The following is a 21,328-nucleotide window of genomic DNA, read 5'->3' as shown; positions in this document are numbered from 1 at the left end:
GGCAGCTGCTCTTCCGGGTATCAGGCCTTTCATATCACCTTTTCTCTAGAGATGCTGCCAGGACTTGAACCTGAGACCTTCTGCATACAAAGCAGAGGCTCTTTCCCTGAGCCGTGGCCTCTTCCCTGAGCCCTCCCTGTGCACACAGATGGGCCTTATTCCTGTCATCTCCAATTAATGGCAGCCAGGGAGTAGGCCTTGGGAAAGACCTTTCTTGCCTGAGAACCTGGAGACAGGGCTGTCAGCTCCGGGTTGGGAAATGCCTGGAGATTTGGAGGGGGAGGGAGCCTGGAGAAGTGGGAGTTTGGGAGGGAAGGGGCCTCAGCACGATATAATTCCATAAAGCCCACCCGCCAGAGCCGCCATTTTCTCCAGGGTCATAGATGCCGCCATTTTTCTCCAGGGGAATTGATCTGTCGTCTGGAGATCGGTTGTAATTCCTGTTGATCTCCAGCCACCACCTGGAGCCTGGCAACAACTGCTTTTATTTATTTATATATGTCATTTATAGTCCGCCTGTCTCACTGAGACTTAAGGCAGGTTACATAGTATAAGATTAGCACAATCAGTATCAAGGTCATTTCCATACAGTACCAAGGACGTTTCCATAAACAATGTCATAGGATTTTACAAAGACATAGCATTAGGAAGGGTCCAATACAGAGTTGAAGAATTGCTGAAACAGAACATAATCAGTTCTAGGACTGACATTAGACAACATGAAGCACAGGTAGTACGTAAGAGCACATATTTAAAGCAACAGATACTATGTAAGGCAACAGAGTGGTGAAGTCTATGGTCCCTAACTCGTTAGCGAAGCATCTGAGAACCCCTCCCTACAATACCACCCTCCTATCTGAGTAAAAAGCCTTTTTGAATAATTCAGTTTTGCATTGTTTGCGGAAAGCCAGGAGAGTGGGGGCTCACCTGTACTCCTCAGGCAGGTCATTTCACAGGGTCGGGGCCACCACAGAGAAAGCCCCCGTGTACGGGCTGCTGTTGATTTCGCCCATGTGCAGGCTGGCACCTGCAAGAAACCCTGTTCAGTGAGCAAAGCTGCCGTGGAGGGACATAGGGAGGGAGGCGGTCCTGTAGGTATGCTGGGCCAAGGCTGTGCTTTGTATGTGATAACCTTTTACCTTTAACTGATAGGTGGCCAATGGAGTGACTGTAGGATGGGAGTGATGTTCAAGCTCCTGCTCGCTCCTGCTAACAGTTGAGCTGCAGCATTTTGCACCAACTGGAGCCTCCTAGTTAACTTAGATGGGAGACACATGTATAGTGCATGATTATGAATGATTTTTTTTCCTGATTTGGGCAACTTCATTTCTTGCTAGAGTTTTTAAATCATCACTTTGAATCCATTTTGTACATAGACGATATCTACGGGACCGTCTCTCCCCATATATTCCCTAGAGAACACTCCGATCAGGGGACAAACAGCTGTTGGTGGTCCCTGGCCCCAAGGAGGCCTGCCTAGCCTCAACTAGAGCCAGGGCCTTTTTGGTCCTGGCTCCCACCTGGTGGAACGCTCTGTCTGCTGAGATCAGGGCCTGGCAGGACAGCCCTCATTTCACCGGGCCTGCAAGACAGAGTTGTTCCGCCAGGCATATGGCTGAGGCTGGGCCTCCGCCGGCCTGGAAAAAAGGGGTGTATAAAACCCTCCCCGTGAAGGCTGTCCACCATCCTGTTTTAAATGTGTTGTTTTTAATTAACATGAATTTTTAAATTGTATTTTAATTGTATTTTTAACATGTTGTTATCCACCCTGAGCCCGCTCGTGGGGAGGGCGGAATACAAATTTGAAATCAATCAATCAATCAATCAATCAATCAATCAATCAATCAATCAATCAATCAATCAATCAATCAATCAATCAATCAATCAATAGAACTGTATTTCGTAAGTTACTTTGAAGGACCTCCCAAGTCTAGCAAGTGAGGTACCGTTTTAATTAAAAATAATCCTCCAGGTTGTGGCAGGCAGATCTCCTCCCGCTGGGCTGAATATTCACAAGTTCCTTTAGCACACACCGTGTGCATAAGGTCCCACTTCCGGGCTGCCTTGTCATGAATTGCTAGACTCATCCGTTAAGTTTCTGCTCCAGTCCTTCTGGGTCTCCAGCAGTGAAATCACTGAGTGTCCGTAAAATTCATCTTGTGTCTAATATAGCGTAGGAACATTTTTCAGCCGAGGGGGGGGGGCACTTTTGAGGGTACTGAGTTTAGGGTTGCCAACCTCCAGGCAGGGCCAAAAGTTTTCCCGGAATTAGAACCGATCTACAGACTACAGAGATCGGTTGCCTTGGGGAAAATGCCTGCTTTGGAGGGTGAACTCTGTGGCAGTATTCCTGACTGCATACACTCGTAAGTGCATTAGAACGAACTTCCTGACAGGTAGAGCAGTTCCTCAGTGGAACTGGCTTCCTCAGGAGGTGGTGGGCTCTCCTTCCTCAGAGGCATTTAAGAAGAGGCTATATGGCCACCTCGCCGCGATGATGATTCTCTGACTTAATATGAATGTACACCAATCAGGAAAGGGGTGCATGAAGGGATAAGCCGGTGCTGGGCTCTCGTGGCCCCTTCTTACATGCCCAGGGTAATGCCGATCACCACTTTGGGGCCAGGAAGGAATTTTCCTCCAGGCCAGATTGGCCAGGGATCCTAGAGGTTTTTTGCTTTTCTCTGGGTACAGAGCAGGGGTCTCTGAGGGAGGTGGGGGGGATGGCTGTGAATTTCCTGCATTGTGCAGGGGGCTGGACTAGATGGCCCTTGGGATCCCATCCAGCTCTGTGTTTCTGTACATGAACAGTAAGGTGCCACACATGGCACAACCGGCCATTTCCCATGCTGGAGCTGCTAGAGTGTATGTTGAATTGTTACCTTTCCGTAGGGGACAATTTTCCCAGTCTTTTGAGCAACATACACTGTTGTGTCTTGCTTTCCGACCAGCGCAGGATGGAGCAGATGGGAGTAGAGTGTCCAGCCGTGTGGTATAAGGTGGAGGACTTCCAAAGCTGACCTGGGTGTCAGAATTACAGATGTGTTCCCATGTGCAGCTGTGAGAGGGTCTGCTCGTGGGGGCAATTGGTGTGGGAGAAGTGGTTTGGAGAAGCTGCCGTCTCAGCCCCAGATTGAGAGACACATCCACACACACTCAAGTCAGCAAAAACAGGAATTCTAGTAAGAAACATCCCCCGGCTTCTGTCAGGAAAAAAAGACCTCTGGTGCAGCTGTGAGCCAACAATTCCTTAGCTGTAAAAGCGGGGGGGGGGGAGAGACCTGACCCCAGGCTCTGCTGCAACTAGCTCTGGAATCCAGTGCCGATCTCCGGAAACATCTAAAAGTGCACTCCATCTTATTTATATCGCTGAAGAAAAGTAAATAGCTCTGCCGGGGGCAGCTGTGGCTCTGTGGTGGCAAGCGCCAGAATGAGGGAGCCGACTAGCCTGGCATGAAGAGCCCAAGCTATTTCCGAAGCCCCTGTTGCCCCTTGACTGTCACCCGTTTTGATTGAGTTCTGTTGGTTTTGGCCCAGGCAGGCCAGGAATATTAAGCGCTCTGTCTGTTCAGTCTCCAGGCCGGACAAAATTCTTTCAGGCTGTCTCTGCACAAATCCAGCCCTCCCCTCCACCCTGTGTGTGTGTGTGTGCGCGTGTTGTGTATGTGAGAGCGGCAGTGCAATCCTAGGCAGAGTTACTCCAGTCTAGGCCCACTGGTTTCTATAGGCTTTGCCTGCAGAACCTCTGCAGAGGTTCGCACTGCCCTTCTTAAACTGTCCCAGAATAAAGTCTGGGAAACGACCCACCGAGACGGGCTGCAGAGGAAAAGCACCGGGGGGGGGGGGGCTTGTCAATCTGGTGCTGCCAAGAGGAAAAGGGCTGGGAGTTCAGAGGCTCTTGGCTCTTGACTCTTGACATTAAATGCCTACAGTGTGGTTTCTTTTTGGTTCATATTACGTCTGGGCCACAAAAATGTGAAGCACAAATACAGGATGGGGGATACACTTCTGGGTAGTCGTGTATGCGAAAGAGATCTTGGAGTAAGAGTGGACTGTAAACTAAATAGGAGCAGTCAGTGTGATGCGGTGGCAAAAAAGGCAAACTCAGTCTTGGGTTGTATCAAAGGGGCCATAGCATCGAAATCGCAGGAGGTCATAGCCCCTCTCTATACTGCCTTGGTCAGGCTGCACCTGGAGTACTGTGTGCAGTTCTGGAGGCCTCACTTCAAAAAGGATGTGGACAAAATTGAGAGGGTGCAGAAGAGCATACGGTTTCGTTTTCGCGGCCATGTCGGACGCTCTTCTTGGCAGGTCCAGGAAGAAGCGGCCGAGCCGCCTGGCCGGGCGGCTGATCTGCAAAGGTTAGCCCCCAGACTCTCAGGCAGGGAGTCTGAGTCCGGGGCGCGGCGGGAAGAGCCCTCTGACAGATCGAGGCAGGGGGTAAATTGCCCGTAAGTCCCTATGGAGGCCGGCAGACGAGCGCGGCACCCAGTGTGCTGCCGGGCCATGGAAAACGGCAAGGAACAGGATTAGGCGAAAGCCTGCAAGTAAGCGAATCCCTTCTGTTACTACAAGCGTATGTGAGGAGTGGTGGGGTCTGAAGGCTAGAAGACTCGGATTTTTCCCCCCTCGTAGAGGCTCGGAAGACTGGTGGTCCCCCCCCCCCCTAAAATGGCAGCGAAAAAGCAGAGCCCTGCTCTTGGCAAGTCAGTTACGGCGGCCTTGCAGAGGGGCGAGACGCTTGAGGAACTGGTTAAAAGAGCGGTTATGGAAGCCATAAAACCCTTTGTTGACAAGCTGAATGAAACAGATCAAAGGGTGGGCTTAATTGAAAGCGATGTGAAAGCCATTAAAGAAGCAGCGGGGGGGGGCAGAGAAGTCTGCCCGGGAAAGTGCGTCACTTATGAGAGCAACGAACAGGGAGCTGAAGCTGGTGGAAAACCAGCTGATCGGACTGCAAGTGGAGCGAACACAGACCATTTTGAGTCTCCAGAACGTTAAAGAGGAGGAAAACGAGGATTTGTGGGATCTCGCCTCGGAACTTTTAGCGACACCCGCGAGGGCAACTAAAGAAGAAGTGAAAAGCGCCATTTTGGGAGTCCGTTGGGCATCTTCAAAATATGCAATGAAGCGGCAGCTGCCTCGTGAGATTGTTATTGAGTTTTCATCTAGGAGGGTCCGGGACAGTATCCTATATAATTCTTACAATGTGGAGTTGGACTTTCTGGGAAATAAAGTCAAGATATTGAAGGACGTTCCATTCTTAGTTCAGAAGAGAAGATTTAAGTACAAGAAGTTGGCAGCTCTTTTGAGGGAATGTGACATAAAGTACAAATGGCTACTCCCGGAAGGAATCGGGTTTAGTCATAAAGATCAAGCTTACAAGATTAATTCGGAAGATCAGCTAAGGGATTTTGTGGAAAAAAATCCAGAATTTGGACCAGATACCAAGCAAAAAGAAGAAGATCCGAAGCCTGAAGGGAGGGGGGAGGCAACGAGCGCTGCGGCGGTAGCTGCTCAGAGAGAATTGCGTCCGAGGCCCAGGGGAGGGAAAAAGATTTAACTTGAACTGTACTGTGTAATTTGTATGATCAACCACTCCTCTACTACTTTATTAAGCTATTTTCTTATTATGGTAGTATGAAGGGAAAGCATTGAAGTGTAGCGTTTAGTGTTTGTAGGCTACCTTCCCTTTTTTCCCACCCCCCCTTCCCCTTCTCTTTTTTCTCCCTTCTTTTCCTTCCCTTGTGCTATTGTAGTCTTTTGTAGTTACTGTTATTGTAGTTTTGTATGTTAGATATTGAAAAATAAAAAACTTTTTTAAAAAAAAGAGAGGGTGCAGAAGAGCGGCGAGAATGCTCAGGGGTCTGGAGACTGAGCCCTATGAGGAAAGGCTGAGGGCCTTGGGAATGTTTCGTTTCGAGAAGAGATTGAGGGGGAACATGATTGCTCTCTTTAAATATTTGAAAGGCTGTCATTTGGAGGAGGGCAAGGAGCTGTTCCAGTTGGCAGCGGAGGATAGGACCCGAACCAACGGGCTTAAATTACATGCAGAAAGGTACCGGCTGGATCTTAGGAAAAACTTTTTCACGTTCAGAGTAGTTCAAAGGTGGAACCAGCTGCCTAGGGAGGTGGAGAGCTCCCCTTCACTGGCAGTTTTTAAGAAGAGGCTGGATGAATACTTGTCAGAGATGCTTTAGGCTGATCCTGCACTGGGCAGGGGGTTGGACTAGAAGTCTGTATGGCCCCTTCCGACTCTGTGATTCTGTGAAGTGAAGCCCGTCTCTTTTGTAAAGCTGTGATATGTCCTAGAAAGTTCCCCAGTGCCTAATAAACCCTCCAAGCACCATTTTCTCATCCACTCATTGAGACCGCTAATCTGTACAGGGAACTAGTAGCAATTCTAAGAATGTTACCTTTTAAAAAACATTTATTTTTCCTTTTCTTTACAAGTATAACAACAAATACAACATTTATAATAGATTTTCTGTTCTTTTAAAGGTACATTGCTAGTGTCTATTTTCATTTATGAGTGTGTGGTTTAGTTTTTGTAGTGTTCCAAAGATTCGCCAGGTTTCTGACAAATCGTTTGGTTTTTGTAATTTTGGTCTTTTTGGTGGATCTTCAAAGGATAAGATATTGTGATGCCTCTTTATAACTTGGACTGTTTGATGTTTTGTAGAAGTTTTGGTGATGGACTGTTGTGTCCTCCTAGACAGTATTTGTTTAGCAATCTACTGATTTTATAAGTGTTTGATACAGTTTGTTTTCTAGTTGTACATCATTTGCAGTAATATATTCGAAGTATGAAAGCCACTTTTCTATAAATTCTGTTGTCTTGGGATAAATTTCAGCTTGAATAAGACCTTCTGTTATTTTTTCAATTACAAAGTGATCCCAGAGCTTAGTGTACCAGTTTGATAGTGTGGGTGTTTTTTGTGATTTCCATTTCAGGGCTGTTGTTGTTTTGGCAGCAACTAAGAAAGTTCTTATGAGGTCTCATATGATTTGTGGTATTTCTGGTCTCAGTGGGATAGAGTGACCTGTTATTTGTGTTATATATTCAAGGACTTCCCTCCACAAGTGATTCCGCACACGTTGGATAATGCTCTTCCAATCCTCTTTATACATCATTTGGAATGGATTTTTGTGTGTGCGGAACAAAAAATCCACCTCAAACAATTGATAATGTGCATTGAAAGTGCATTATCCAACGTGTGCGGAATCAGCCCAGAATTCTTTTAAAAGGTTCATTTCCACCAGCAGTACCTTTGAGGTCTGGCCTTTAACCTTTTGCCTAGTAATCTAAATTTTTCCTCCGGGAGAACACAACTCCCGATGTTCCAGTTTCCCAATGTCACTGGCACCAAAGCGCACCACGACTATTGGCTTCTCCCCAGCACCATCTTTCAACTTATCTAGACAGCGTGTGATGTCTGCAACCTTTGCACCCTGCACTTATCACAGACCCGTCTCTCTATATCCCTAATAATCGAATCACCCACTACCAAAATTCCCCCCTACCTCAGAAGGAACTCCTTGGTATGAGGAATCAACACAATAGAAAACTAATAACTGGTTTCTTCCTCTGCTGATGGAAGATGATGGCAAATGGCGGCAATCCTTGGTTCCTGCTCTCTGTTCTAGAAGTGGATGTTACCATGGATTCGAATCTTATCTTATTAGGCAGCCTTAGGAAAGTGCCGTCTCTTAGTCTCAACTCCTTTCTCTATAGTGTGTGTTTTATAATAATAATACAACCCTACTTTGTCGAGCTTTAGTAAGGGTTACTGAGATAGTCTAAGTGGAAACTAGGAGTGAGATAGATAGATACATGAGATAGGTATGTACAAAGTAGTAATTACAGATGGGCACAAAATGGCGGTTCGTTGCAGTTCATGGTTCATCACGTTTCATGAACCATGAACCACAGACCGCCATGAACTTGCCCGGTTTGTGAACCAGTTTGTTTGGTTCGTCAGTTTGTCGCTTCCGAGGCTGCAGAAGGTCTGCAGAAAGCCCCCCCCCCGTCCCTGTTGCCTGTGTAACAGATTGATCAGTGCCAGGTTGTCTGTAGTGACGAAACGAAAAATGAACCAAACGAACCACTCTGAAAATCATAGCGGCTTGTTGCAATTCAGTTCGCGAACCAAAAACTGGCCCAGTTTGTGACAAACTTTGGTTCGTATATCAGTTCATGCCCATCTCTAGTAGTAATACATCCACAACATTTGTTATTTACTCAAATATTTGCATCCCGCCTTTCCTCTTGGCTTAAGGTAAATAACTAATAAAATTATAAAAACCAATGAAACATAACAAATCTTACTGACAACATCTTTATTTGTGTTGACCTTCTGGTGTAGATTGTGAGTTCTTGTCCTGGGAATTGTATTGGTTTTGTGTTGATTATAACATCTAAGACATCGCTGGTGCTCATGAAATTAAATAGTAGGAAATTAGCCTGGAAGTGGTTTGAGGTTTCCTATGAGATAATATCTGATGAAACTAAAAAGCAGCAGGGATAGTTCTAAATGCAATTCATTAGATATTTATTTATTATTAAATTTATAGTTTGCTCTCTCCGCAAGTGGATTCAGAGCAGATAGCATCACTGGGTTCAATTCCCCACTCCTCCACTTGAAGTCAGCTGGGTGACCTTGAGTGTGGATAATAATGACATACTTTGTAAACTGCTCTGAGTGGGTGTTAAGTCATCCTGAAGGGCGGTATATAAATCAAATGTTGTTGCTGTTGTTGTTATGTTATTATATCATCTTATCACAATAACATTACATTTAAAAGAAACCTCAGCCATATGCCTGGCGGAACATCTCTGTCTACCAGGCCTGGCAGAAGGATAGCAAATCTTGCTGGGCCCTAACTTCAACAGACAGAGAGTTCCACCAGGTTGGTGCCAGAACCAAAAAGGCCCTGGCCCTGGTCAAGGCCAGGCGAGCTTCTTTGGGGCCGGGGATCACTAGCAGTTGTTTTTCAGCTGAACGGAGCGCTCTCGGGGGAACATAAGGTGAGAGGCTGTCCCGCAAATATGCTGGTCCCAATCTGCTAAGGGCTTTATAGGTTAGTACCAAAACCTTGAACCTGGTCCGGAACTCCACTGGGAGCTGGATAGAAAAGGAGCTCAGACTTTCTGCAGATCTATCCTAGGCTTCCATAGTTGGACTCCCCGGGCCAAATCTGGCCTCCCATGACCCTGAAGGCAAAAGCGGCATCTATTGCAGCAGAACTTGTTGCCTGACCCGTATGAGAATCATGCTGGCCCGCTATCCTGTTTTCATTTCCCGGATGGGTCATCCAGGAAAACCAGCGTTGAGGAGCCCTTTATCACTGCTGCTGGTAGAAACGATATTATTCCCGGAAAATAAAAACGACCGGATTGGTAAAAGATGACAAGTTTTCGCCAGAGTTCTTTGGCCTGGTAAAAGATTTCCCTTGCCTGGTTGCTTTGGACTTTGCTGCATACAATTGAGGTGTGTGTGTGGAACAGGCGGAAGCAGGCAGGGATGTACTCAGGGAGTGAAAGGAAAAGAGACACTGAGCGGGACAGATAAGGCAAATATGAGGAAACAGATGGTGCCTGGCTTCCAAGAGATGGAGGGTGGGCCATTCCAGTCTGTGACCTGCAATGATTTGCTGCTCTTTCTTCACTGGCAGCGGGAGGTAGGGAAATGGAGAACAAATGGCCCTGAATCAGATACTTCGTAAGGTCAGAATGGCTGGATGTGGCCAACGAGCAGTTTCCCAACCTGGTGCAGAAATAATTGCAGTGTTTGGGAAGCTTGCTTTCCCTGTAACTCTGTGCAAACACACACATCTTAAAAATGGAAAGGAGGAAATAACTGCAAAGGTTGCCTTTTAGAGCTGTCTGAACTGGAACGTTTTTGAAGTATGGCTCCTTGAGGTACTTGTTTCTTGCTTAGAACATGCAGGTCTGCTGGTACTTTGAATTTCTCCCCCCCCCCCTCTCTCATGGGGGGCTTGAAACAGAAAGCGGGAGGTACCATTTCAGCCCCCTTTATTGTAAGCTTCTTGGGGCAGGGAGCCTTTGCTCTGTAAAGTGCCATTTGCACATTGTGGGTACAGTTTAAATAAAATAATAATAATAACAGCAGCAATTTAGGGCTTGTTTTAGGGGAGGGCCACTGTGGATAAAGCTGGATAAGGGACACATGGGGAAATAATCCTGTTTGAGGAAAAGGCAGGAGAGGGGGAGCTTTGATGAAAATAGCAAATGTCTGTCACCATCACAAAAATAAATCTTTGCATACCGAACACAGCCATGGTGTTCTTTGACACCCTGCTGGGATCCATATGTGTCTATCTCATGCCGAAGGAATCTGGGGAATATTTTCCCTTTTGGAACATTGTGGCCTCCAGGAAGATGAAGCTGTGAGTGGTTTGACAAGTTTCTGAGCACGTGGATTTGCAAAGGGCATCAGCTTGTCCGATGGGATCCTGGTTTCTCAGGTGTTCCTTCTGAGTAGAGATGGGCACGAATAGAAAAAAAACACGAACATGATGTTCGTTGTTCGTTGCCATCCATGAACAGGGACTCACGAACAACCACGAACATGGCCCTGTTCACGAACATGTTCGTGGTTGGCTGTTCGTGGGGGCCAGCAGGCTCTCCTCCAGCCCATCATCCAAGTGAAGATCCCTACCGCACCACTCCCAGAAACCTGTCCTGAGCAGGCAGCAGGAAAGGTACCAATAATAAATAATAGCTTGGCCCCAGAGCCTGGCAGCAGCCCTAGAACTCGAAGGGGTAGATCCCTACCGCACCACTCCCAGAAACCTTACCTGAGCAGGCAGCAGGAAAGGTACCAGTAATAAATAGTAGCTTGGCCCAGAGCCTGGCAGCAGCCCTGGGACTTAAAGGGATAGATCCCTATCCCCCTCCCCCCCACACATAAAGAAAATTCAAGCTCCAATGTACTCTATCAAAATGCTAACAGCAACAGTCTCTCCCTCTCCACTGTCTGCAAACTAAGCCAGAGCTGGGAGCCCCCCCTCCCCCCTGGTCTTTGCTCCCTTGTAACAAATTTGGAGATCCACACTTGAAAGGAAGACCCGCCTATCAAGCTAAATTGGGCTTAGATGGGGGTTTCCAGGGCAACAGCAGGAGTTCAGACAGAGTTCAGACAATCCCTGCCTAAGTTGCCAAGGGAATTGATTGCAGGTGCCAGACTGGCTTGATGAACAGCAAGGAACGAGGCTTGCAACGACCACCTGTTCGTTTAGAATGGGGCCTCACGAACAGCTTGTTCGTGGACAGCAGATTGGGCTGTTCGTGGCTTTTTTTTGTTCGTATTGCTGTTCATGCCCATCTCTACTTCTGAGACAGCATCCTGCGAAGGCCTCCAGTACTGAGCTGCCTCGTCCTATCATTTCCACCCCAAGCTTGCTGCTCCCTGCCCAGATTTTACCCCATTCCTCCTTGGGTGGGTCCTTCAGAACTGAAATGCACTCCTCCAGTAAATGCAAGAGGGCAGCGTCCTCAAGTTTCCTGACAGATTTCTGATGTCATGGAGGCAACTAGACTGGGCAGAAGAAGAAACAACCAGATGCACCTGGTTGTTTCTTCTTCTGCCCACTGGCGCAGCCATTGCTTTCCCAGCCACTGGACTGGGCCAGTGCATGAAGTCTGAGTGGTAGAAATCTGTTCGCTCCAAGGAGAGACGTGTACTCAGTGCTAGTGGTGGCCCCTTATTTACGTAGTCGTTGGTTTTTATCGGTTTAATATGTAATTTAAATTTTTGTATTTATATGCCTGTTGTGAGCTGCCCTGAGCCTGCATGCGGGGAAGGTGGGATATAAATCTAATAATAAACACAAACATAAACGTAAACTGGAACAGAGATGATTGCACTCTCCGAGTAAAATCCTGTGGTGGCCGTGTGTGTGTGTGTGTGTGTACTGAATGATTTCCACATTTGTGGGTCCTACTTTCAAAGAAGACAGTTCACCTGTTCTGCTGATACTTGTGTATGGAATACTGAGGAATACATACGAGTGGAGTAGAAAAGCTTTCCCGTTCAATGGCGGGATGATGTGCAGAAAGTCAACAGGTCCAGTTTTTTCATCTCCGCCTCTCCAAGGCCCTACCAGGCCTTTGAACAAACATTAATGTGGTCTTCCCTTTCTCCTTTGTATTGCAGTGGACATTCGAGAAATTAAAGAGATCCGGCCAGGGAAGAATTCCCGGGATTTTGAAAGATACCCAGAAGATGCCCGGAAACTGGACCCTGCCTTATGTTTCATCATCTTGTATGGGATGGACTTCAGACTGAAGACCCTGAGTGTGGCAGGTCAGTGAATGGTGATAGGCAGGGCTTTTTTTCTGGGAAAAGGGGTGGTGGAACTCAGTGGGTTGCCCTCGGAGAAAATGGTCACATGGCTGGTGGCCCTGCCCCCTGATCTCCAGACAGAGGGGAGTTTAGATCGCCCTCTGCACCGCTCTGTGGCATGGAGGGCAATCTAAACTCCCCTCTGTCTGGAGATCAGGGGGCGGGGCCACCAGCCATGTGACCATTTTCAAGAGGTTCTGGAACTCCGTTCCACCACGTTCCGGCTGAAAAAAAGCCCTGGTAATAGGGGCAGGGCTTTGGAGAAGGAAGGGCTGAGTCCTAACCCTTCACCACACATACAAGTGTGTGTGGGGAATTTTGCTACCCCATCAATGCATATGCCTTGCTATATACAGTGTTATAAGTATCCAGGTGACCCTCCAGGGTCTGATCTTGTATATGGGCCTCTCTCCCTTCTTCTGGTTGAATAGAGTTGAACATGGGAAACTACGGGCATCCAGTCATTCTCTAGAGCAAAATGAATTCAACAGCAAAGCTAATGTCATTTGGAAGTAGGCCACCGCTGTCTGGCAGATCTTTTCTCCATATTACTTACGATCAGCTCTGCCTGGCCCAAATGAACATAGATTTCAGGTTCTTTCTCTGCCCAAATGTTTATGATAGTCCAGAAGGAACATCAGAGTTTGAGGGGACGGGAAACTTGGTGTTAGCCAACAGCCGTCTTCTTATCTCTTCTTGATCTTGATGTTAACTCCGTGGTCCTTTTTCCAAATTAAGGCCTTTTTCTAATTTTTTTTAACGTGGTGCTATTGTTCCGAACAGAGATCTGGTTTGAAACGTTTCCGAGTAAGTTTCTATACATAAAAGAACCCCTTGCTCATTTCCAGAAAACCACAATTCTCTTTTGCCATCCAAGGACCCCAAAGTAGGATCAGTTTCCTGTGGCACTCAAGAAGCAACAGCTTTTCAGTACTGAGGAATTGTCTTTGCACATGCTACCTGGGCTATACCTCTGCAGCTCATGAAGCTGAGAACATTGGGAAGCGATCCTAGTGGCACATATCTGTGGGATCAATTCAGTTGGCATTCTTTGTGGATCAGGTTTTCTGTGACTGGCTAAATCCTGATGGTTTAGAGGTGATGCAAACCAAATTCTTGGTTTTTCTCATCTCCTGGCTATGCGTCAACTCCCAGAAAGAATGCAAAGTATTTCTTTTCCAGAATGCATTTCAATGATTACTTGTCTGGATTAAATTTATGAAATGTTTGCATAGTTAGGAGGGGTTGATTTTTAGGATGATTTCTTTGTTTGGTTTTATGATACTGCAAATTATTTGAGAACTGCAGATTGCTGCAAGCCTTTAAAGACCGTTGGATTCTGATCTTTTTAGCAGGCAGTGTCACTGAGTGGTTAGAGTTCAGATTAGGATTTGGTATCTGAGTCCAGATCTGTCATGAAACTCGCTGATTGACTTTGAGCCATTCACTCTCCCTTAGTCTCGCCTACCTTGCAGGGTTGTGGAGAGGGTAAAATGGAGAAGGGAGAACCATACACGTTGCCTTAGAAGGAGGGCAGGATAAAATGAAGAGGATATTATTTTCTTGTCCAGTTGCTTGGAGGTCATGGAAAAACAGCAGAAAAGGTTATAAAGAAATAAGATTTCAGATGATGGCCATTCAAAGGCCTCTGTTGGATGGGATGCACCTGGAAGCCTGCTTTGATATTTGTAAATAGCAAAAGGTCCAGTAGCACCTTTAAGACCAACCATATATATAGTAGCATAAGCTTTCGAGAACCACAGCTCTCTTCATCAGATGCAGTCTTAAAGGTGCTACTGGACTCTTTTCTATTTTGAGACTACAGACTAACTCCTCTTGATATTTGTAGAACTGGTTCAGTTGAGGATGTTTCCTATTTTTTCTTTCTCTCCCCCCCCCCAACATTTTACTGAGCCAGATGGAATTTAAAATCTTAGTTTACGAGTTTAACTATTTTCTTTAACTATTAGTCTATTTTTATACTGCTTATGCATTTCCAATTTAATAAATTGCCATTATATATTTAAAAGGTTCATCCCGTGATATTAGGAGAAAGAGACTGTTTGTCCGTGTCTCATTCCCAATTCTTTCTTGAGCTGCTTTTAGTATCTGAGCTTTAGATCTAAATTAATATCCTCAATACTGAGAACATGGTATTTTCTGCAGGCCGTAACATAAACCTAGTGGGGGGGCAGAGATAACCAAGAGAATTCTGAACTTTGCCCTGCTCGCTACCAAAATCAGACCACAGGCCCACGAAAGGTCTGTTTGCTAAGTCTACTTTGTAATGTATTGTCGAAGGCTTTCACGGCCAGAGAACGATGGTTGTTGTGGGTTTTCCGGGCTGTATTGCCGTGGTCTTGGCATTGTAGTTCCTGACGTTTCGCCAGCAACTGTGGCTGGCATCTTCAGAGGTGTAGCACCAAAAGATAGAGATCTCTCAGTGTCACGGTGTGGAAAAAAAAAACTGTGACACTGAGAGATCTCTGTCTTTTGGTGCTACACCTCTAAAGATGCCAGCCACAGCTGCTGGCGAAACGTCAGGAACTACAATGCCAAGACCACGGCAATACAGCCCGGAAAACCCACAACAACCATCTACTTTGTAACTTGTCCAAGCTTTTAAAATATTTTTTTAAAAGGTCACATGAATTTCACAGCTTGTTTTTCTTACTGCCCTAATTTTCGGGTTTAATCTCAACCTGTACAGTGGTAGCTTTGCACTCTCACAGCTGTACCCACTTTGCACAGATAGCACCCCTGTTTAAAGAGCCTCTGAGGGAGTGCAGAGTGCCATAGGGGAGTCCTTTCACCTCCGTCAGCATCACAATGAATGCAGAACAAGCAGTACTCTGAACACATAATTCCTCTCCCTTCTTTTGCACAAACGTGCACTAAGAAAAGGGCATTGTTCATCTCTGGTACTGGGGTGATATTACAACAATATCAATTTATATTTCCTTTATATTGGCAAAAGATAATTTTTTAAAATTCATCTGTGGGGAAATGGTCTTGCAAGCCCTGTTTCTGTCTATGTGGGAGCTTGGAAGTTCTGTAGCTTGAGAGAAACCTTGTCTTAAAAAATAATTCATTCCAAAAGAGAAAACATTTCATAGGAGTTTTTGCACTTTCTCCAAAATTTCCCATTGTTTTCATTGGGAACGATGAAAAAAAAGTTACAGAGGAAGAAACGTACTGACGTCAGAACATACTAATCTACGTAGCCCGAAGGTCTGACTGTATGAGGCAGCGTCACGAGGACGTGTTTACATGGCCTTCGTCCCAGAAGCCTTTGGTCAGCTGCCAGTGGGGCTCCTCCTGCCGTTTGGGGCTCCTTCAGGCTAAAGCCCCATGCAGCGGGGTCTCTCTCCCCTTCCTTGCTCACCGACTTCTTTTGCTCCCTTTCAGCCTTCTGCGAAGATGACGTCAACCTGTGGATGACAGGCCTGAACTGGTTGGTGACCGACACGCAGCGAGCACAGACGCCCCTCCAGACTGAAAGGTGTGGGGAGAGCCAGAGAAAACAGATTCTGCAGGATAAGCAATGAGTGGAGAGTGCAGAATTTGCAGCTGTCCATTCCGTGCAGGACCCCAACGACCTTTGCTCATGTGAATGCGGCTTCAGAGGAACGAAATGCCCCCGTGTGCCTTTGGCTTCCCTGGATCCCACAAGGCTCTGCTTTTCTCTTGGCCATCTGTTGATGTCAGCCCTGCTTCTCTGCCCTTCTTTCCTTATCCCTGCATGGCCTTCCCAGAATTCTGTTCTGCTCAACTGTCTGGAGAGGACATAGTCCCTTCTTGGAAGGCAGAAGTATCCACGGCAGGGGTGGAAAAAGATTGATTTGGCTAGCTCTCTTGGGAACAACCGTCTTAGGAATGTGGGTGTATTTTCCACTCCCTCAACTTCTTTCACAGCAAGGAGAAACACAAAAGCTCAAGTGTTGTGTTGCAAGCTCAGGGTTTTATGTCTTAGAGCCAAATTAATTCTGGTTTTGTTTTTCAAAGGAAATTCCTAACCCTCATGGCTGGAGAGGGCAGCCTGAAAATACATGGGTGGGAAACAGGGTGGAAAACTCAGAAAACCGGGGCTGGGGGGCTGAACACCTAAAGAGCAGACCTGGCCGTTTGTGGCAGATATGAGTGGAAAGGAGCAAAGCGTGCTTGCAAAAGCCTTCACAGAATGGGCCAGCTGCCGGACAGAGGTGTATAGAGCGCAATGGGTCAGTAGGTAGAGGTTTATTGAGAGAGCTTCCCCACAGGCAGTGGTGGTGCACATCTGGAGGGGCTGAAAATGCTTCCCACCAAGTGGTGACCAGTCTCAGGAGCAAAGGAGCCTGTTGGTACTGGCGGGGCCTGTTTGGTGGAGAAGAAGGGGTTGGATCCAAAGTAAGGTTTCTGTGGCTGCAAGGATCCTCATGGGGCACGATTTCCCCCCATCCCGAGACTGCTCCTAATGCCCCTTCTGAAACCTTGTTCCTGGAAGGTCCCTTCTTCAAGAACGAGGTTTCGTGGGCCATTTCTGGCTGCCACGGGAAGGGGGAAATGATACTCTTTGAGTGGAAGTCCTTGTACCCAGAGAAACATCTAGTCGGGATCCAAGCCAAGGGGTGGGTCAAGGTTGCACTTGCTTGCGTAACATAGGCAGTATCTGAGGCAATGCAGTCAGCACCCAGTGGGGACAAAGCCTGTGTTGGGTCAGTCAGCTGTTCTTCAGGCGCAGCAACTGCCCCACTCAGCCATTCCACAGGAAAGGGGTTTGTAACCTTTGATCCCCTCCCTGCCCTCCAAGTACGCCAGACGGTCATCCAAGCCATTGCTTCCTCCCGCCTTGCCGCCAGCCAAGTCTGAGTGCTTTGTTTGGACCAGCCTGGCAGCGCCATGGGTCTGGGACCTCCCACACTACCTGTGGCCTGCATCGAGATGAGCACCTGCAGCTGTCGACACCCTCCACTTCATGCTGCCCCAAGCAAATGCTTGGGTGATCTGATTAGACAAAAAATTGAGGAGTATCATGGTACGTCTACAATGCAAAGGGAAACTCCACCGCGATAAGACTGACATCAAATAACAATGTAATACACTTGATAAGTGCTGGCTTACTAAAAGTGCTAGGTGACCAGATTGGTCTTAGAGGTGGGCATGAACCGAAAAAAAACCCAAACCATGCAGTTTGTGATTTTTCGCATTTCACGAACCACAAACTGCCATGAACTTTGCCCGATTCATGAACTCATTTGTTTGGTTCATGAAAACATCACTTCTGGGGGCATTCTCAGGGTGTTCCCAAGGCCAGCAGAAGTCCCTCCTCCTCTGTTGCCTAGGAAACAGATTGATCGGTGGCAGCCTTTCTGCAGTGACAAACCTGAAAATGCACCAAACGAACCAGCTTAAAGTTCATCACAGTTCGTGGGAAATGTGCTCTGACGAACTGCTGGTTTGCGAACCACGTGACAAATTTTGGTTCGTATTTCGGTTCGTGCCCATCTCTGGTCTTAATACATTGCTTCCTGGATAAGAATAAAAGAATGAACAGGCTTTATGGAAAGAGTGAAGCTGACTGCATCTCTTGAGGAAGAGGACAAAACAAAGTTCAAGCTGGCACTTCGTTGAGCTGCACGGCTTTCACAACTTGATTGGTTCTATTGACTGGCCCTTGAAGGTGTCTTTCTGAACTGTTCCAACAGCCTGTCGAGACCATCTGATAAGAAACAAGTAACAGGAACACATTACAACGATCTATCGACTGTCATGAGTTTACGTACATGTAATCATTGGATTGAGGCTGTGGAACTGAAATACCATTAACCAGGAAACAGCATGGTGAAAAAATGTTTTGTACTGTTGTTGTTATACTGAAAATGGATAGAATGTTTATTTCTGTTATAACCATTAGTATACTGTGAATTTTGCACCTAGCACTTTCAGTAAGCATATTACATTGTTATTGTAAAGTACATTACATTGTTATTGGGTGGTTCGATTAGAGAGCCAGTCCTGCAGACACGCAAAGATTTCCTTGGAGATACTAGGAAAGTCTGTCTTTCCCCATATGTGACAAAATGTGAGCCTAAAACCTCCATCTCTTTTCTTCCTCTAGGTGGCTGAGGAAACAGTTTGACCTGATGGACAGATCGAGAGAAGGCAGGTGAGTGAGGGGGGGCACAGTTCCCTTAAGGAAGGTCACTGGGAGAGCCCCCAAACAGAGCTTGGTCCTTTCTGGCCACCCTCCATCCTCAGCAACTGCTCTCTCCAGTTGCTTCCTCGTGCAAAGTGTCTTCCGCCCTCCCAAACGCCACTCTTCTTAACCCATGCTGATCCTGTGGCTAGGGGTGTGCACGTCCTATTTGCCACTTTATGCAAGGGAGAGAAAAGAATCGTCGATACAGTGTGCGACGGCAATAAAAAAAGCCAAAGGGGATTATTAGGAAGGGAACAGAAAACAAATCAGCTAGTATTGTAATGCCCCTGTATAAATCAATGGTATGGCTTCATTTGGAATACTGTGTACAATTCTGGTCACCACACCTCAAAAAAGATACTATAGCACTGGAAAAAGTGCAGAAAAGGGCAACTAGAATGATTAAAGGGATGGAACACTTCCCCTATGAAGAAAGGTTAAACCACTTGGGGCTCTTTAGTTTGGAGAAACGACGAATGAGGGCTGACATGACAGAGGTTTACAAGATTATGTATGGGATAGAGAAGGCAGAGAAAGAAGCATTTTTCTCCCTTTCTCACAATACGAGAACTCGTGGGCACTCAATGAAATTGCTGAGCAGTCGGGTCAGAACGGATAAAAGGAAGGACTTCTTCACCCAAAGGGTGATTAACACATGGAACTCACTGCCACAGGAGGTGGTGGCAGCTTCAAGTATAGACAGCTTCGAGAGGGGATTGAATAAACATATGGAGCAGAGGCCCATCAGTGGCTATTAGCCACAAGGTATAGATGGAACTCTCTGTCTAGGGCAGTGATGCCCTGTATTCTTGGTGTTTTTGGGGGGGGGGCAATCAGTGGGAGGGCTTCTAGTGTCCCTTCCCCACTGGCAGACCTCCTGAGGACACCTGGATTTTGGCCACTGTGTGATGCAGAGCGTTGGACTGGACGGGCCATTGGCCTGATCCGACATGGCTTCTCTTCTGTTCTTCTGTTCTAATCCTGGAACGCATCAGGGGAGGCAGAGGTGGTGCCATTTACATCCCTGTGCATTTCCTTGCCTTGCTCCCTGTGACAAGGAAATGCACGAGAGCCAAAGCCCCCCCAGCCTGCATCGTCGTATTTCAAATTCTGCAAAAGGCTGGAGCTTGGAAGCTGAATAAATTATCCAAAATTAGCACATGTAAACTTCATTTGCATAATTTAACCTGATTTCAGCGTTTGGAGTCTTTGAGCACAAAATTTCAGCTACCCCGGTGAAGGTGCTGTATTTATCTTGGAAGGAGCAGCAGGGCACACACGCATGCACAGGTTGCCTTCCCACCTCCCACCCTTGATTCAGCGCCCCCCCTCCCAGTACTGCCGGAACCCCCAGCACAGCCTCACTCCACTACAAACTGGGCAAGGAGGGCATGAAAAGAGACCTCTCGTTTGCCTAATGTCTGTTTTTGTACAACCAATTAGAACTTGGAAGTTCAGGACCATAATTGCATTATTGAACGTAAGTGAGAATGGAGTTGGTGTTCCCAAACAGACCACAAATTTAATTAAAACAGTGGCTTTTCTATATAACCTGATAATGTCGAGAAGAGTGCCTCTGGTGCGAATCGAGAGTGCCGTGCTGTGCTAGATCTCATTGGCCAAAACATTGGGTCCATTTTCAATGCTTCTGCTCCCATTCCTCCCCCTTAGTCAGTTTATAAACTCCACGCTCCACTCACCCACTCAAGGCCAAGGTTTATGTAGAAAAATACATGCAAGATTTAATTTAATTTAATTTATTGTATTTATATTCCGCCCTCCCCGCTTTCGCAGGCTCAGGGCGGATGTTAAGCATCAATTGTGAAATAGTAAAGATTCCAGTAAGACCCACCCACAGAACAACTTAAAAAGTCTTTTACGACTAACCAACTTTATTGTAGCATAAGCTTTTGAGAACCACAGCTCTGTTTGTCAGATGCATCGTTAGATGCATGGTTAGTCTCAAAGGTGCTACTGGACTCTTTACAGACTAACATGGCTAACTCCTCTGCATCTGTTGTGAGTGAGTAATCCAAAGTCATTGGTAAGGCCTAAGAGAGAAATGATGTAAAACATAATGAATTTGAATTAATCAGTTTTGCCTTGGAAGCCCTCTTTGAAGTTTGTTTCTGGAGAATCAGGACTTTTAGCCTCTAAATCGCCACTGTAATTCCTGCCTTATAAACTCCTCGCTACACTCACCCACCCAAGGCCAAGGTTTATGTGTAAAAATACATGCAAGATGTTAAGCATCTATTATGAAATAGTATGAAATAGTAATGAGTCCAGTAGCACCTTTAAGTCTAACCATCTTTATTGTAGCATAAGTTTTTGAGAGCTGTGGTTCTCGAAAGCTTATGCTACAGTAAAGTTGGTTAGTCTTAAAGGTGCTACTGGACTCTTTACTATTTTGCAACTACAGACTAACATGGCTAACTTCTCTGCATCTATTGTGAGTGAGCCATCCAAAGTCATCAGTACAGCCTAAGGGGGAAATGATGTAAAACATAGTGAATTCTAATTCACCAATTTTGCCTTGGAAGCTCTCTTTGAAGTTTGTTTTTGGAGAATCAGGACTTTTAGCCTCTAAATCGCCACTGTAATTCCTGCCTTATTTGGCCACTCCAGAATAGCTTGGCCAGCCATCTGGAATTGATACGCAAAAACCAAAGCAAGAGGCTGTGCCTAGGTGGGTGGGATAATTGCTCCCATGGAGTGAAGCTTACAAACAATTCTGCTATTTCCAGCTGTGACTTGGGTGGGCCACTACATGCAGAGGGTG

The 21,328-nt window shown here is 46.4% G+C and overlaps 1 protein-coding gene across 1 annotated transcript in view; it reads left to right on the top strand.

Annotated features, from left to right (window-relative positions):
- The window catches only part of LOC129333103 (1-phosphatidylinositol 4,5-bisphosphate phosphodiesterase gamma-1-like), a 113,094-nt gene that overhangs the window by 27,705 nt on the left and 64,061 nt on the right, over nucleotides 1-21,328 (top strand). The window contains exons 2-4 of the mRNA XM_054984494.1: nucleotides 12,180-12,329; nucleotides 15,777-15,870; nucleotides 18,466-18,513. Of these exons, the coding sequence (XP_054840469.1) occupies nucleotides 12,180-12,329; nucleotides 15,777-15,870; nucleotides 18,466-18,513 (292 nt within the window). The remainder of the gene's footprint in view (nucleotides 1-12,179; nucleotides 12,330-15,776; nucleotides 15,871-18,465; nucleotides 18,514-21,328) is intronic.

The sequence above is a fragment of the Eublepharis macularius genome, chromosome 7, assembly GCF_028583425.1.
Source record: "Eublepharis macularius isolate TG4126 chromosome 7, MPM_Emac_v1.0, whole genome shotgun sequence".
In the NCBI taxonomy this organism is placed as follows: Eukaryota; Metazoa; Chordata; class Lepidosauria; order Squamata; family Eublepharidae; genus Eublepharis; species Eublepharis macularius.
The sequence above is the reverse complement of the archived record's forward strand: the minus strand, read 5'-3'. Positions and strand labels throughout refer to the sequence as shown.